Genomic DNA, 17,411 nt, shown 5'->3' on the forward strand with positions numbered 1-17,411 from the left:
AGCCAATAATCTTCTCTGATCGGACGATTCGCTGCAGCCTCCAGGTGTCGTGCTTGGTGGCTGAGCCAAACCAGACCATGATGGAGAAGGTGAGAACAGACTCTACGATGGACATGTAGAATTGGACCATCATTGCCTGTGGCAGATTGTGCTTCCTCAGCTGCCGCAGGAAGTACATCCTCTGTTGTGCCTTTTTGACTGTGGAGTCGATGGTAGCCCCCCACTTAAGGTCCTTGGAGATGATGGTTCCCAGGAACTTGAAAAACTCCACAGATGTGACTGTGATGTTGTTGATGGTGAGTGGGGTGAGGGGAGGGGGAGCTCTCCTAAAGTCTACAATCAATTCCACTGTCTTAAGCGCATTGAGCTCTAGGTTGTTGCTACGGCACCAGGACGCCAACTGTGACACTTCGAGTCTGTAGGCAGATTCCTCCCCATCCTGGATCAGTCCAATCAGGGCTGTGTCATCCGCAAACTTGAGAAGCTTGACAGAGGTGTACGTGGAGGTGCAGTCGTTGGTGTAGAGAGAGTAGAGGAAAGGTGAGAGTACGTAGCCTTGCGGTGCTCCTATGCTGAGTGTTTGCGGGTCCGAGATGTACTTTCCCAGCCTCACATGCTGCTTCCTGTCTGTCAGGAAGTTGGTGATCCACTGACAGAGAGGTTCAGGCACAGTCAACTCGGAAAGTTTGGAGTGTAGTAGCTCTGGCACAATGGTGAACCTACGGGTGGCGCCGGCAAATAAAACAAGCTAAAGAACCCTAAAACATACATTTAACACATGCTATAAAACAACAAAAAAAGGAATGGACGAGACAGACTGTTAGCGAGGCAGCCATTGCCGACGCGACCCATAGGTTCACGGTGATTGTCTGGATGAATGTGGTAATCATTGCCCAATGACCAGCGTTAGACATATGGAGAGATCGAAATAATGGATAAGGATTTTAGCAGAAAATGGATTGAGGTAGAGAAGGAACTGGTAACACTATAGGTGAGGTAGTACAGAGTCTGTGCGGTGGAGAGGTCACAGTTGGAAGTTCACCCCTGGATTACATAGGATGTCAAGATTGCTAATAGTCTGAATGCACTCAAAATAGGAAACTGAAAAGAGAATAGAAGTATACTTGGAAAGCATTAGTGATGAAATTTGGATATAGACACAATAGTGACAGAATTAATTGTAAATGGACATGAATAAAAAAATGACTCAGACAACTCTTGGTCAATGAATTCTCAGAGATTTTTAGAACTTCACAATAATCAAAAGTGGAAAACAGTAGTGAGATAAAGCTACAATCATATCAACAGTCAAAGTGAAGTACAATTACATGAAGCAAAAGTTCTGAATAAAATCTGGCAATTTAGCAGACAGGCCTTCTGTCAGAATGCATTTATTGATTGGAGCCATCGGGAGCAGTTAAACTTCCTTGTGTAAATTGACACGAATGTTGCTGAATACTTTCCCCAGGGCTTCGTAGAAGGGGTCGCAGAAGGTATGAATACATATGGAGAAGATCCTGTTGATGCACTGGATCTCAATCAAGTAGCTCTTGATACAAGGCATAATAGCCCAAATGTGGCAGAAGGAGAGGCAAGCAAAGTAGAAGCCCCAGATCAGTGATAGAGGGATACCAAAGATAGCAGAGAGTATTCGGTAGCACCAGTATTTGGAGACGGTGAAGACTGTGAAGCTGGTTTTCCACACGCCATCCAGGCTGTATGTCCCCTCAGGCTCCGCAATCACATCTTCAAAGTCCACCTGCGGGATATAACCAACATCATACATTAACTCTCCATGTATTATCAAACACCAAGCACCCCTGTCTGAAAATTGGGTTGGTTTTGTAAGCATTTTAATGATGTTCAGTGACAATTCAAATATTGGATTTATTGTTTGTGGGAACACTATCTGCATATTCTGCAGGAGTGGAAACTTTCTTGTGGAAATTAGAGAATACCTGGTTCCAATTATCTGCCAGTCAAATTATGTTGCTTGGAGTTCAACATTTCAAATGTTCAGTAGGTGGATAATAATTACATAAACAATCAAAGCAGGAGAAGGTTATTCAGCTCTCACATATGCTCTGCCATTAAATAAGATCAATGTTGATCATTTACCTCAATGCCACTTTCTTGCACTAACTCTACATCCTTTGGTAGACACAAAATGCTGGAGTAACTCAGCAGGACAGGCAGCATCTCTGGAGAGAAGGACCGGGTGGCGTTTCGGGTTGAGACCCTTCGTTTTGTGTCTGTTTAAACCAGCATCTGCAGTTCCTTCATACACTCTACATCCTTAGGTCCGAATAATGAAAAGCTTTGTTTGGACTGCATGAAAAACAAAGCTTTTCACTGCATCAATGCAGTGTACGTGATGTAGGTACACGTGACAAAAATAAACATAAACCTAATATCTAAAAATCTCTCAAGTTCGAGTTCAAGTTTGCATTTATTGTCACTGCACCAATTGGGTACAGTGAGATTTGGGTTGCCATACAGCCATACAAATAACAAGAACACAACACACGATAGAATTTAACATGAACATCCCCACACAGCGGAATCAACGTTTCCCACTGTGGGGGAAGGCATTAAAGTTCAGTCATCTTCCTCTATGTTCACCCGTGGACGGGGCCTATTGAGCCCAACGGCGGCCCGATGTTTCAAGCCCTCTCGCTGGATAATGGAACTCCGGCGTCGGAAGAACACTCTCAGCGGCTTGGAGTTCCGAATCGGCCGCTGCCTACCGGAGACGGCGGCTTCTGAAGTCCACAGGCCGAGCTGGGCGGAGCTCCACACTGCAATCCTCGGCGAAGGATCCCAGGGCCCCGCGTTTTTAAAGTCAGCGCCGCCCTTGGCTGGCTGGAAGCTCAGTAGACCACAGCTCCACAGTGTTGAAGTCGGCAGTCCCAGCACGATGACCCCTGTAAGGCATCGCTCCCCGTTGGTGCTTCAGTGCTGCTGAAGCTGAAGCTCTGGCTGGTCTCTGGCAGGAAAGGCCGTGCCAATCCAGATGGTAGGCCGCGAGGAGAGGGCGAAGATGCGGCTCGGAGGAAAGACGCATTCCTCGACCAGGTAGTGAGTAAGAAAACAGTTTCCTCCCTCCCCCCCCCCCCCCCCACATAAAAAGCCTAAAAGACCTCCAAAACAAAACTTTTTGACGGACTAAAAATAAAAAAAAGGATGAAAGTACCAACAGATGCAAGCAGGGCAGCCATACTCAACGGAGCCACTCTCGATCCTGGTCCTGAATATACTCAGAAACAAAGTCCATATTCAGCAGACTAAGTCTTCAGAATCCATTTGGGTGGTGAATTTTGGCGGGGCAGCCTACAACCCAACAATATGAACATTGAATTCTCCAATTTTAAGTATAACCCCCACTTTCCTCTACGCCTTTATTCTGCACTCCCTACACACCAGTGCGTAACCATGTTCTCATTATCCTGCCACTCTTTCCCTCCTCCGTTCCCTTCCACCTATATCCGTCTATTTGGCTTTACGTTTCACTTCTCTTCTTTCATTATACAACGCCCTTTATCTCTTTTTCATCTCTAGCCTTTGTCACTTACCACATCCATCTGCCAATTAACCCCCCCTCACATATATACACCTATCACTTGCCAGTCTTTGTCCTGCTCCCACCTCTTTTCCAACTTTCTCTCCCCTATTATAATCAGTCTGAAGAAGGGTTCTGACCCAAAATGTTGCCTATCCATTCTCTCCATAATTACTGCCTTCCCCACTGAGTTATACCAGCACTTTGTGTTTTGATTTAATACTTAGTTGGGATGAAGTGTGGCTTGTAATGTGCAACCTGGATTTGCTCCAATGCACCTGCTATCTCTGATCAACTGTCAAAAGTACTGCGATGTAATCCTTCATGCCATACTCAGACCTGCACTATGCAGTTCCACATCAGTAGGAAGCTCCTCGAAGAGGTGTTGGCACTGTCAACTGAGACACAGCCTCACAACAGCAAGAGCCAGTTTTTTATATTAAATTAGCAAGCAAAGGTGGGTGGGAAAATTCCTCGCCTTCATTTAAATAAAAGTCCATTGGATTTGTTGCAGCAGTGTAACACAGCGGTGACACTTTGTACCAATCTCAGGCACTGTCACTCAGTGCAATGATCACTTGACTCCCGCTGACGTGACTTAAGTCCAGCAGGTTTTCTTCCCGAATGGTAAATTAGTTTAATTTTTACAACGGAACAATGTCACAATGGTACAAGGGAAAATATCGGACGGCACGGTGGTGCAGCCTTACAGCGCCAAAGACCCGGGTTCCATCCTGACTATGGGTGCTGTCTGTACGGAGTTTGTACATTAACCCTGTGACCGCGTGGGTTTTCTCTGGATGATCCGGTTTCCTCCCATACTCTAAAGACGTACAAGTTTGTAAGTTTTGGCTTCAGTAAAAATTGTAAATTCTCCCTAGTGTGTGTAGGATAGTGCTCGTGTGCGGGGTCACAAGTCGGCGCGGACTCGGTGGGCGAAACGGCCTGTTTCCACGCTGTATCTCTAAACTAAACTAATGGCTTTGCAGTGACACAAGAAACTGCAGGTGTTGCAATCCCGAGCAAAAGTCAAACTTCTGGAGGAACCCAGGCAGCATCTGGTTAGGCAGCTTCTGTGGAGGCAAAGGAATGGTCTACGCTTCTGGCCGAGACCCTGCATCAGGACTCAGAGTATAAAGTAGAGAGTACTCCGGTCACTCCCACTTCTCCCCTCTCCCATCAGGCAAGAGGTGCAGCAGTGTGTAAATGCACACTTCCAGATTCAGGGACTGTTTCTTCCCAGCTGTTATCAGGCAACTGAACCATCCTATCACCAACTAGAGAGCAGTCCTGAGCTACCACCTACCTCTTTGGAGACCCTCAGACTATCTTTAATCGGACTTCACTGGACTATCTTGCGTTAAACGTTTTATAATTTATTTGTACACTGTGAACGGCTTGATTGTAACCATGTACATTGGCTTTCCACTGACTGGGTAGCAAGCAACAAAAGCTTTTTCACTGTATCTCAGTACACATGACAATAAACTAAACTAAACTAACTAACTAGAGGGGAGATAGCCAGTTTAAAAAGGTGAATGAGAGGGGTGAGGCAACGGCTGCCAAATAGTTGGAAAATAGACACAAAATGCTGGAGCAACTCAGCAGATCAGGCAGCATCACTGGAGAAAAGGAATAGGTGATGTTTCAGACCGAACTGTAGAAGGGTCTCGACCCGAAAAGTCAACTATTCCTTTTCTCCAGAGAAGCTGACTGACCGGCTGAGTTACTCCAGCATTTTGTGTCTATCTTCGGTGTAAGCCAGCATTCTGTAGTTCCCTACACAAGTGATGGGTGGAACCAGGTGTGGGGAATGGGAGGGGTGTGTTGATGGGCAGCCCGGTAGTTACTGATCTGAATGTTTTACTTCCAATTCTGTCCCTTAGCTGAATTCAAACACCGAATTGCAAGTGGGGTCTACAGCATGGTAAGCATAAAGCCAGTGACTTCAAGGGCTGCTTGTTGCTAGGCTACTCAAACATCAGCAAAAGTGCTGAGCCTCCACTCCAAAAACAGAAAGTTAATTGGGGTCAAGTTACAGCTCAGCCAATCAGGCTGTCCCGCCCTCCTGGGCACCAGAGGTCCCCTCGACTCTCTGCAATGGTGCTGGGCCGTGCAGAGCGTGTGAGTGGGACATTCCACCACCGCAAGTGACATTCCATCACAGCAAGAACCGCCAGCTGCCTGCCACCCGTCCCAGGGCATTGATTTACCTCAGCAAATACCACCCTAACCCACCGGAATGCAAAAACCCCCAAGAGGAGAAAAGTGAGGTTGTCTGTGATATAAAGTCTGGGGGTCTAAGTATATTTTTAAACCCCACTTGACTGTAGGTATGGTTTGGGCATGATCAAGTGCATGACTAATTGCTCAGGAAGCTTGTAAAGAACTTTGTTTCACCATGCCTATCTGTAGATTTGAATTCTCTTTCAGAAAACTGTTTGGAATTTAAAATGCAATGTCAGTAAATGTTAGATGGAGACACAAGGAACAGCAGATGCTGGTTTACAAAAGAAACACTCAACAGGTCAGGCAGCATCATTGGAAGACATGGATAGGTGACATTTCTAAATGGGTCTAAAGACGGTGTCCCAACCCAAAACCCAATTTATCCAGAGATGCTGCGTGACCTGTTTTATTTTGCTAGTAAAGTTGGTCACGAAAACCAAATGAAGCTTACCATCTTCAGCTGGATCTCGGTCCGAACACAAAGTAGCTGAACAATTGTCCTTCTAAGTGTAGTCATAGAGCCAAAACAGGCCCTTCAGCCCTCTGTGTCCACACTGACCTTCCACCACCTTTGTACTAATTGCAGTTGAGAAGTTTACTTTCAAGGAGAGGAATTCCAAAATTCGCACAAAGATGAAAGAATGGGGGAAGAGGGAAGTGTGAGATGGAAGGTGAGATTGTGCAACAGGAAACCCCATAGCATTTCATATTGGGTGTGAAGATGTAATTCTATCCTCTGGAGATCGAGTCCTGCTCCTTCCATATCCTCAAAGGTCAGAGGATGTGGAAGAGGACCTATCCTGTCCACAGTCTTGCTGTGGGTTTCCTCCAGCCAGACCCAGATATGACATAGGTAACTTAAGCAAGCCATTCAGCTTTTCAATTCTGTTCTGTTATCCAGTCAGATCACAACTGAACAGTATCTGAACTCTAATTACCTGCTTTGGTTAGTTAAGCTATTGGTGCCTCGCTTGAAATGCAGTTGCGTTCCCGCTAATGTACATGCTCACCACCTTGGCCACCAACAGAATCTAGCAGGTAATGGGCAATGTGGAGAAATAATGGAGTTTTGAATAGATTAAATAAATTCCTGATTTGTAACCCATCCACCACCAACCACTAGGCAGGTTGAGTTAAAAACAACCCCATGGTTCTTTAATTGTTTGCAACCAAATAAATGAAAGATTTAGCAGCTCCGTGGCACAATTCACACCATCATAGTTATAACAATGGCACAAATCAATTTTCTCGGTTCTTCTTCTTGCGAATTAAACATAAACCAAAGGAATAGTTAGATCTCAAGCCGGGTGTTGAGCAGCCAGGTTGGCATCTCTGCGTTAATGTCTGCCAGGTCCTGAGCTCCATTTGGTGGGTGGTAGAGCGGGCATCCAGAGATGACATGGTTGGATGTCCATTGTTCTGCTCCGCATTCACAGGCTGGGCTTTGACGGAGCCCCCATCTCCACATGCTGGCATTGAAACTCCCAACTCCAGTACAAAGTCTGTTGAGCTTCACCCATGCTCCTCTGGGGAGGTCAGACGCTGGACAGCTTTTATCAAGCTTTCACCAATATCTCTTGATGAAAACACAAAAAAATGCTGCCTGAATCACTCAGGCCAGATGTTGACTGCACAGAAACTAAACTCCAGTCATGTTCTCTGCCTATCCCAATGGGAAAGGATGTGTCTATTCATCAACTAGTCATTGGGTGGTGTAATTGGATCAACTGTACTAATGATCATTTCCATTTTATATAGTAAAGATCAAAGAACTCAGTCTCAGCTTTCTATTTTACAACCAGCTATTGAACTCATTTGCAATTCTTCATGCCATTCATTGCTTCCCAATTCATCCTCAGTTGTTTGAATCAGAATCAATTTGAGACATTGGTCCTTTTCCAATACTCACCTTGGGTTAGCAATTTAAAAGCTCTTCTTGCGCTAGTGGAGATGGGCACAACATACTGTGCACAGAGGGCATGTTGTAGGTCTGCATAGATATTGTAGGCTAAAGTTCTCCACATCACCGTCTGCATCTCTCGTTTCTCATATCCCTAACCAGTCTGAAGAAGGATCTCGACCCAAAACGTCACCCATTCCTTTCCTCCAGAGATGCTGCCTGTCCCACTGAGTTACTCCAGCTTTTTGTGTCTATCTTCGTAGGTTAAAGGGCCTGTTTTCTGTATCTACTCTTCTATGTTACATGTATATAACTTTTGTGCCTTCCATCACAGCGGGAAGCGCTGGTCCTACTGTTGTTGGATGTTTTATGTTTTTATGTTGATTATGTATGGATATACGTATGTATGTATATATGTTTATGTTTGTGTATGTGTGTATATACTGTCAGGTCAAGGCATAGCCTTGCAACTGGTACCCATGTAGTCCAGTTCAATCTGTGGGACATGATCATCCTTCATGGAAAGTCTGCTCTGGCGGACCAGGCGGAAGAGATCTTTATGAACCAATGGCTGGAAAGGTGACGCAGCAACGCACTGTGGATTGCGAAGGGCTAGTCAGAGCATTAAAGACAACATGGCCATCCACTGCAGCCAAGAAGTCTCCAGCCGTGATGATTTTTCACACCACTGGACTTCTGCGGCCAAGAGGGTGGGGTTGTTACTGTGCAACAGCTTCTCCACCTTAAACTCATTCACATACAGGTTTTTGGGCAGCACTCTTCTCTACACAAAGTCCTGTGGCGATGGGCTAGGAGCAGAGCGACAGGGTAGAAGTTACTACTGGAAGTCGTAGTTCCACACCTGCACGTAGGCGGCCTATGGACCAGTGGTCGCTCTTCTTTGTATCAGGCCAGCCCACGCTGGTCAATTTGTCCCGTCTGCACGTCCTATCTGTCTGCATTTGGCCCATAATCCTCTAAATCCTATCCATGTATCTATCCAAGTGTATTTTTAAACGTTTTGAAACCTATCCCCTCATATAGACACATCAAAAGTTCCAATAGATTGTTTTGATGAATAAAGAAGCTGCACAATGTCCTAAACAATATTCCTCATAAAATTGACATTTGGACAAATGCAACATTGTAATCATGCGAACACAGTGTTAATTGTGAAAGGCCAAGAGCTACCCCATGGATGTAAAAGTCTTTACCAATTTATTTTTTAACTTTTGCTTCCTTTTTCAAAACGTTCTGAAGAGTTAGATCGGTAAGATATACAGTTCCAGACCACCGGCACATGTGGGATAATCAATGAAGATGATGCTTTACAGCTGTGTCCAATATCGAATCGCAGGCAGTAAGTACTACAGTAAATGCAACTCAACCCAGAGTCTGTACATTCATAACAGAGCACGTTGGTTAAATATAGCGCGGTTGTCAACACTCTGTGAAGCTCGGGATATTTAAAGCAGGAACGCATTTAAAGCGGCAACACTTCCCCTCCCTATCAGTAAAAAAAATGATTGAAGAGACGGAGGAACTGTCAATAATGGGGTGAATTTAGTCTTTAGAAATTGAACTGAACGTCAAGGTGCGCGCTCGTTTTAAGTATTTAGTGCAGCAGTTATTAAATGACAGGTGTGTGTGCACAATGTGGACAGGGCAGGGGTTAATGAATGGGAGAGCTGTTAGTCAAAGGTTTTCGCGTTACAAGAAACAAACTCCCACGACATGCAGGTTACAAAGACAGGGTGACAGATATACCTTGACCACGTCCTCGTTGATGTGGTTGGGGTCGCGGTTCACCAGGTCGATTTCCTTGTTGATGCCGCCCGTGAACTTCTGCTCGGCGCTGTTGGGTTTAGTCTCGGCCATGACTCTCGATACCTTTGCCACCGTTCAACTGGCCTGAGCGTCGCGGTCAAAGCGACGGGGAGTGCAGTCTGCCTGTGCGGCGGGCTCCTCCACAAACTCCCCCCCAACACGGTCACACCCGGGATGTTAGTCTGCAAGGCAAACAGCTCTGATCCCTGCAGCCCCGCCGTCCCACCAGCCCGTGGCACTCCTCAGCGAAAGAGACGGGAGGACAGGCGGCCACCGGCACCATTATAGGGCATCCCCGCGCCCTGTTTTAATAATAACACCGACAGAAATTCCTCACTTGTTGCCTTTACACTGGAGCAGAAACACCGGGCCCTGGGATATTGGGTACTGTTATGGACTATTTGGTTTAGAACATTGGTCAAGTTTGAATTGCTTTGCTATTAACCAAAAAAAAAAAAACAACACTCAAAAGCATCCTTAGAATTTCTTTTTTCTCACTTATAATGGTAGAGGTGAGTGGTCTGTATCCTAGCAGTCCTTGCAGCTACAACACTTGTACATATCTAGTCTAGAGCTCACTTGCTCACAATGAGTTTCCTCCACATCGAATAAATCAAAGGTTACACAAAAAAGCTAGAGAAACTCAGCGGGTGCAGCAGCATCTATGGAGCGAAGGAAATAGGCAACGTTTCGGACCAAAACCCTTCTCCAGTCTGAAGAAGGGTTTCGGCCCGAAACGTTGCCTATTTCCTTCGCTCCATAGATGCTGCTGCACCCGCTGAGTTTCTCCAGCTTTTTTGTGTAACCTTCGATTCTCCAGCATCTGCAGTTCCTTCTTAAACATCGAATAAATCAAATGTAGATTGGGTGACGGTTTTCTCAGAATTTATCTCTTTGGGCTGCAAGAATGACCAGCTTGCTGAATACTATAAATCTCCCTCCCACTCATCCTCTGACCTTTCTGGGTTTGGATTCCTGCACTATTCCAGCAAAGCTCAATGTAAACCCAACGAACAGCAACTAATTTTCTGACTGAACACTCCTTGATTCCAACCGTCAACTCTCAATATTGAATTCAACAATTTCCAGAGGACCAGCCTTATGTCAGTAGTGGCTACTTCAGGTGAAAAAGTTATCAAACTGTATTGTGTACTGTGGTTTCCTCTCTTTTCATCAGCCTCTACTTTCTTTCAGATTCTCAGTAGCCGCAGGGTTTTGCAACTCACACTCTCAGCATTTATTTTTACTCTCTCTCCTCTACTTATGCTTCTGCAGACATATCAGTTGTGCTTAATAAGCCTTCACCACCCTCTTTCATCCACCACCATCAACACTTGTGTCAATCCGTCCTCCTGATCTTCACCATAGCACTGACATTCCATTTGTTCCATCTACCCTATGATTGCAGTTCCCATTGATGTCTCCACCCTTTCATGGCTTTCCCTTTGTTCTATGCACCGCACCCCCAGCCCCCCTTCTCATCATCATCATCCTTGAAACCATCAACGAGCACGGTGCCTTACAACGCTATGTACGACAGTGATCGCAACTTCTACTGAAGTGTGGATGGCCCGTTGGATCACTAGGAGCTCATCCACCCTTTGGCAGGTCTTGTTTTTGGTCCTGCTGGGGGTCCACACCCCCCTCCTCACCTGGCAAACCAGGTGGGGGAGATGGTTTAGTCGCCAACTATCCGGCCATGGAGCAGGTAGCACGGGATTACATGGTACCCGTGGAGGGGGGAACTCCCCCCCGACCTGACCTGAAAAGCGATATAGTGATAGTGTGCGGGAATCGCTAGTCAGTGCAATACTCGGTGGGTCAAAGGGCATGTTTCCACGCTGTATCTCTAAACTAAACGAAACTAAAGATATTACAAAAACATGGCTGGTGAAAGGTTGGCAGCTCAATGTTCCAGGGTACAAACATAGCAGGCGTGATAGAACAAACATAGCAAAGACAAAAAGGCTTTTAACTATAATGTTAGATCATTTAGCACCCCCCCCCCCCCCCCCTATTGGAGCTATTCCCTTTTATCTACCCAACCCCCCCACCTTCTCTGCTTCAGAAAATTAACATGGTTTTACTCTCTCCACCGATACTGCCTGACCCGTAGGGTTTCCAGCATTAATGTTTTCATTTCTGATCGTGCCCTGGTACTTTAAGCAGAGTCAAATCCTTCCTAGTGAGATTTGATTACTGTCCTGTTTCAATAAAATTTCCAGTAGTGACTCCCATTTTGTTGATAACATTAATCTGCTCGGTCTTTCATGAGGATCAAGGGTTCCATTTTTGTCTGGAATATGCCAAATATATTTCTATAGACACTGCAGACAAAATAATCCCTAACGTGTATTACTGCACATTTAATCCTACAGACTAAAACAAGGCTAACTCACTGGTCACAGTAGGCAGTGAGCAAACAAATAGAACTGCCAAGATGAGGACCTTTGATATCTGCAACATTTTATTAAGCAATGAGGCTGACTTTTGTGCCCTGTGTTTCTGTGTGTGAGAGGTCTGTTGTTCAGGCCAGCATTGACAGGAGAGGTATGGAAAGGCCTGGTGCAAAGATTGGTAATCATTCCACCATCACTTCATTCTGACCTACATGCTCATTAGGTTCATGTAGCCTGGATCATTGATGAATCAACCTGAAAATAAAGTATCCGAATATTGGAAAATGCTGTAGGTTCGGCATTTGGCTCACCAGGTGATTCTGCTCCCCTTTTAAACTTAACTTGTTCACTGGAACAGTGTAACATATTTTACATTGGACATAGAACAGTACAGCACAGGAACCTGCCCTTCAGCCCAGAATGTCCATGCCAAACACAATAAGTAAGTAAGTAAGTACGTTTATTGGCCAAGTATTCACATACAAGGAATTTGCCTTGGTGCTCCACCCACAAGTAACAACATGATATATAGTGACAGTTACGAATGACTCAGAAAACACTAAACATTAATAATAATAAAACATTAATGGTAAAACACCATTGATCAAGCATGCGAGCCAACAAAATACCAGATTTTAGAAAAGGCGCTACCACGTACGGCTGTGAGTTTTGGCTCTCTTACTGAGAGTCCCCCTCCACTCATCAGGTGCCAAGGATTTTTTCCCATCGATGAAAAATAAAAGAGTTATTAGTGTTTTTTAAATGTTGAGATTCTCTCTCCTGTCAATCACACCATGAAGGCCATGCCCCTTCTGGTGGGAGGGGGGTAGGGGCCATAAAACCCAGAAGTGTGGGCGTAGCTCAGTGTCTGCAAGATGGAGGAGGACTCACGACTCGCTGTCTTTAATGGCTTTGCACCCTGCTTGAAATGGTATGAAGCTACACTTGAATTTGGTGGCCTTGCACCCTACTTGAAGTGGTAAGAAACTGCACTTGAATTTGGTGGCCTTGCACCCTGCTTGAAATGGAATTTCAAGGAATAGCCATGAGTCAACTGCCAGCCCACAAGCCGTGAGTGAGTGAGCTGCCAGCATAACAGGCTTGAGTGACTGAGCCGCCAGGCCAAGAATCAATTTGGCCCACAATATGGAGAGGTGGAATATTGCGTTGGGGGACCAACCCTCCCGTCCCACTTAGTCTAGTATAAGAATAACATCCAATAGTGTGGATAATCTGCCGGTCCAACATCATCAATGAGTATGCTAGATTATTAGAATAGAAATGAACTGCAGATGCTGATTTATACCAAAGATATTCACAAAATGCTGGCGTAACTCAATGGGTCAGGTGGCATCTCTGGAGAAAATTGATATTTCGGGACAAGACCCTTCGTCAGACTGATTGTGTGCAGGGCGGGGGGGATGGGTAAAATCTGGAAGCAATAAAGATATGGGCAAATCAGGGCCGTCAACATTACCTCAGGCAGGGAGATTCTCTGATAAATCGATTGTTGGCTAATGACAGTGTGATCTCAAGAGGGTTTCATCGTTGTGAACTATGGAACTGGTTTACTGACATTTAGTGTAGGAAAGGCACATGGAGGCATAGAGGGAGGGGAGGAAGAGGGGAGTGGATTATTGGAGTTTTACTGTATGCAGCTCATTAGATAATGTTCATGTAATGTGGAGACTGCAATGTATTCACTATTCCTACACTTGCTATATTGGAATTCCTGTGGGGACATGTTTAATCGCCCCCTCTAAATATATCTCTGCTTGTATGGTCAGGAATTTGGGTGAACAATGTCTATGGCAAAGCACCATCCCAGTCTGATTTTCCTCTCTCTGCAGCATCTGGTGAAACAGCGGGAAGCCGGGAACCAAAGCAAAGCTGTGTTTGAAGTAGCTAGCCCATGAAGTGGGTAAAATTGAAATCTATTCCTGCCTCCCACTCTCCCCCATTCAGAGAAGTACTGCATACATATTGGGACCCTGGAGAGGCTTATTGCTTTAGTTTAGGTGAAATGTAATCTCCACCGACAATGGACGTAATCCATCATATGCTTCAATAAATGACTGCTATTAAAATCAGAAGATAACAGCAGGAAGCACCTGTTCTCTATTTATTTTACTATTTTTAAATTCATGGCTCAAGATATGTCACTAGCACATATTGTCCATCCCTAGTTGAGAAGGGAATGGTGAGATATCTTTGTGAATTGCTACAATCCTTCTTGTGAAGGTACACCCACAGTGATATTATTGGGATAGTATTGGCAGTCAGTGGAGAAGTACAAGCTTCCTATGATATGTGGGGGATCAGGTAGAGACAGGGTAACTCTGACAATGGCATTTGCAGAGAATGTGAATCTCCCGGTGGCCCAGCAATTTCAACTACCCCTCCCATTCCCAATCTGATCTTTCTGTCCTGGGCCTCTTCCACTGTCAGAATGAGGCCCAGAGCAAATTGGAGGAACATATTTCGCTTGGGTAATTTGCACCCGAATGGTATGAACATTAACTTCTCTAACTTCAGGTAGACCTTGCTTTCTCTCTCCATCCCTTCCTCCTTCCCAGTTCTCACACTAGTCTTACTGTCTCCACCTACCTTATGTCCTTTTCCCGCCCCCTCTCCTGACATCAGTCTGAAGAAGTGTCTCGACTCGAAACATCGCCAATTCCTTCTCTTCAAAGATGCCACTGATTGTAGGTCCGTCAATCCTTTTCAGAATCTTGGGTCTCAACTCTTATTCTTCTCAACACTTAATCTTGTAAACTCCACCTAGCATGGTCCAAAATGGTTACTGTTTCTTCATATGACATTCTCTGCCTTTCAGACGCAAGTGAGTGAATCTTCTCCACACTGCCTCCAACTTAGCAGTGTATCATATCTTAAATACATAGACCTAAACTTATGGATTACTCCATGTACAGTCTCACCAATATCCTGTAAAGTTGTATTTAAAAATTCCTGACCTTTATACATCATGCCCTTTGCACTAAAGGTCAATATTTTCCATCAGGCTTCCCAATTATTTACTGCACATGCCTTCTAACTATTATGTTTCACATACTAGACTGTCAGATCTCTTTGTAGCACAATAGGCCCCTCATTCCTCCTCCATTCTACTGGTTAAATAACAACTTGCTCTCTTGTCTTCCTTCTGAAATAGATAACCTCTCATTTTCCATATTTGAGTCCATCAACTTTCTAACTTACTTAGCCTATCTGTATCTCTTTGTAGGGTATGTGTCTACATCATAACGTCTCTATGTGCGGTGGAGAAGCATTCAGTACTCTCGATGTGATCTCAGTGAGACCAAGTGTAGATTGGGCAACCAATGCACACTTGCCAACAGGAACACTCAGTTGCGAACCACATTAATTCCACTTACCACTCCCATGCCGTGCAGTCTGTCCTTGGTCTTGTCCACTATCAGAGTGAGGCCACACGCAGACTGGAAGAACAGCACCTCCTACAACTCAACAGCATGAACACTGAATTTTCCAACTTCAGGTAAACCCTTCCTCTCCTTCTCATCTACCCAACTCCCTCAACCCACCCCCATCCCCACCAGCACACCTTTCTTCCCACTCATCGCCCTTGTCACTAACCCACCCACTCCATACACTGGGTGTCCCATTCCCCCCTCCCCTCTTTCATCTCTACTCACCATCCCAACCCATGTTCTTTCAGATTATTCTGTTTTTGTACTCTTTTGTTCACTATCTTGTTTAATCTCCAACTTCCCACATGATTCATTCTGACAATCAATTCCTCCTTATCTGAAGATAGACACAAAATGCTGGAGTAACTCCACGGGACAGGCAACATCTCTGGAGAGAAGGATTGGGTGACGTTTTGGATCGAGACCCTTCAGAAGAAGACCCTTTTTCCTCCTTACCTGCATCCACTTTCCAGCTTTTGCTCCACCCCTCTTTCTATCGGCTATCCCCCCTCTACTCCATCAACCTGAAGAAAGATCTAAAACATTGTCTGTCCATTTCCCTGCACAGATGCTTCTTCTTTTCATGTCCATCTTGTTACAAACTCGCTGTCACCTGAAAAGGACGCAAGCTCCCGGTGAAAATCAGTGGAAGCCATCACTTGTCGCAATAGATGATGGTGGTACAGGTGCACAACCTTTTATCTGAAGATCCAAATAACGAAAACCTCCGAATAGCGACATTTTTTCAGTCCTTGAAAAAAGGTCCTTGAAAACGTTCACCGAGGGCGGCCCGCAGAGGTGACAGAGGAACCTCCGGTCGGTCCTCGAAGAAAGGGGAACTAAATCCCCATCCATAAAAGAGAAAGTGAGGGTATATTGCGCGGGAGGGTTAATAATTGACAATATGCTGCTGTCTGCCCGCTGAGTTAAAAAAGTTCCCACGGTAGACTCACGATACACAGTGTATCGTGAGTCTTGCGTGGGAACTTTTTTTAACTCAGCGGGCAGGGAGCTGCAGATTGTCGCTCCCTTCAGTTTCACCCCACCAACACCCCTCTGCTTCCCGGCCATGTGTGTGACCCCTTCCCTCCCCTCTCCAGCTCCCCGCCCATTGCACCGGCGTGGGGGCTTTGCACTGTCTTCACGTCGGCAATGCCAGTCACCGGAGACGTCAGGACCAACGGGACACCGACCCCCAGGCCCACTGCAAGCACGGAGATCCCAGAGACCCACAGCCAGCAGCAGCCCAGCCCCGTTCCAACTCCAGAGGAATACTGCAAACTAGCGGGAGACATCAGGACCACCAGAAGCCGCTCCCCGGTGGGCGCTACGGCGACAAGTGGCAGTTCGCCCACAGCCCGAGCTGTGCCAGTCACCAGAGACGTCAGGACCAACAGGACACCGACCCCCAGGCCCACTGCAAGCACGGAGATCCCAGATCAGCAACTCCAGCCCAGCCCCGCTCCAACTCCAGAGGGGCAGAAACTGATGGTGCGCAAGGTGCGTCTTGTTCTTGAGGTCGCGCAACTCGGGCTGTGGGCGAACTGCCACTTGTCGCCGTAGCGGCCCATCGGGGAGCGGAGTCCTCTGGAGTTGGGGGTGGGGAGGGGGTTATTGTGCTGTTTGATCGCCCCCTGCTATCCCAGGGACAGGGAGACAGGACGTTCACCGAGGGCGGCCCGCAGAGGTGACAGCGGAACCTCCGGTCGGTCCTCGAAGAAAGGGGAACTAAAGCCCCATACATAAAAGAGAAGGTGAGGGTATATTGCGTGGGAGAGTAGGAATCCCAAGACCCAAGTTCCCTGAGCGTTCACCGAGGGTGGCCCGCAGAGGTGACAGCGGAACCTCGGGTCGGTCCTGGAAGAAAGGGGAACTAAAAAGAGAAGTGGAGGGTATATCGCGCGGGAGGGTATATCGCCTACCTGGAAGAAACCAGACATTTTTTATCAGGATGTCGTCTGCACACCAAAGCTCACGTTTGGCGCCTCTGCTGCACACGGATCATAAGAGTGTGAAAATGTCGCCTTAGGCCGCCTAAGGGCATGTAG

General features: G+C 46.1%; 1 protein-coding gene across 1 annotated transcript; it reads right to left on the reverse strand.

Annotated features, from left to right (window-relative positions):
• Positions 1 to 1,218: 1,218 nt before the first annotated feature.
• On the reverse strand, positions 1,219 to 9,911 carry cav3 (caveolin 3). Its single transcript, XM_055647764.1, has 2 exons — positions 9,456 to 9,911; positions 1,219 to 1,759 (listed from the first exon to the last, which is right to left on the reverse strand). Exons 1-2 carry the CDS (start codon positions 9,564 to 9,566, stop codon positions 1,418 to 1,420), a joined length of 453 nt encoding a protein of 150 aa, XP_055503739.1. The 5' UTR covers positions 9,567 to 9,911; the 3' UTR covers positions 1,219 to 1,417.
• Positions 9,912 to 17,411: the final 7,500 nt, after the last annotated feature.

Source organism: Leucoraja erinacea, chromosome 16 (assembly GCF_028641065.1).
Source record: "Leucoraja erinacea ecotype New England chromosome 16, Leri_hhj_1, whole genome shotgun sequence".
Taxonomy (NCBI): domain Eukaryota; kingdom Metazoa; phylum Chordata; class Chondrichthyes; order Rajiformes; family Rajidae; genus Leucoraja; species Leucoraja erinaceus.

What these genes read in the sequence shown, in the direction of transcription:
- cav3 (XM_055647764.1), bottom strand. Translation starts at nt 9,566, where the DNA reads ATGGCCGAGACTAAACCCAACAGCGCCGAGCAGAAGTTCACGGGCGGC. An exon ending in TCAACGAGGACGTGGTCAAG is followed by an intron (nt 1,760 to 9,455) that starts GTATATCTGTCA and finishes TATATCCCGCAG; the next exon opens with GTGGACTTTGAAGATGTGAT.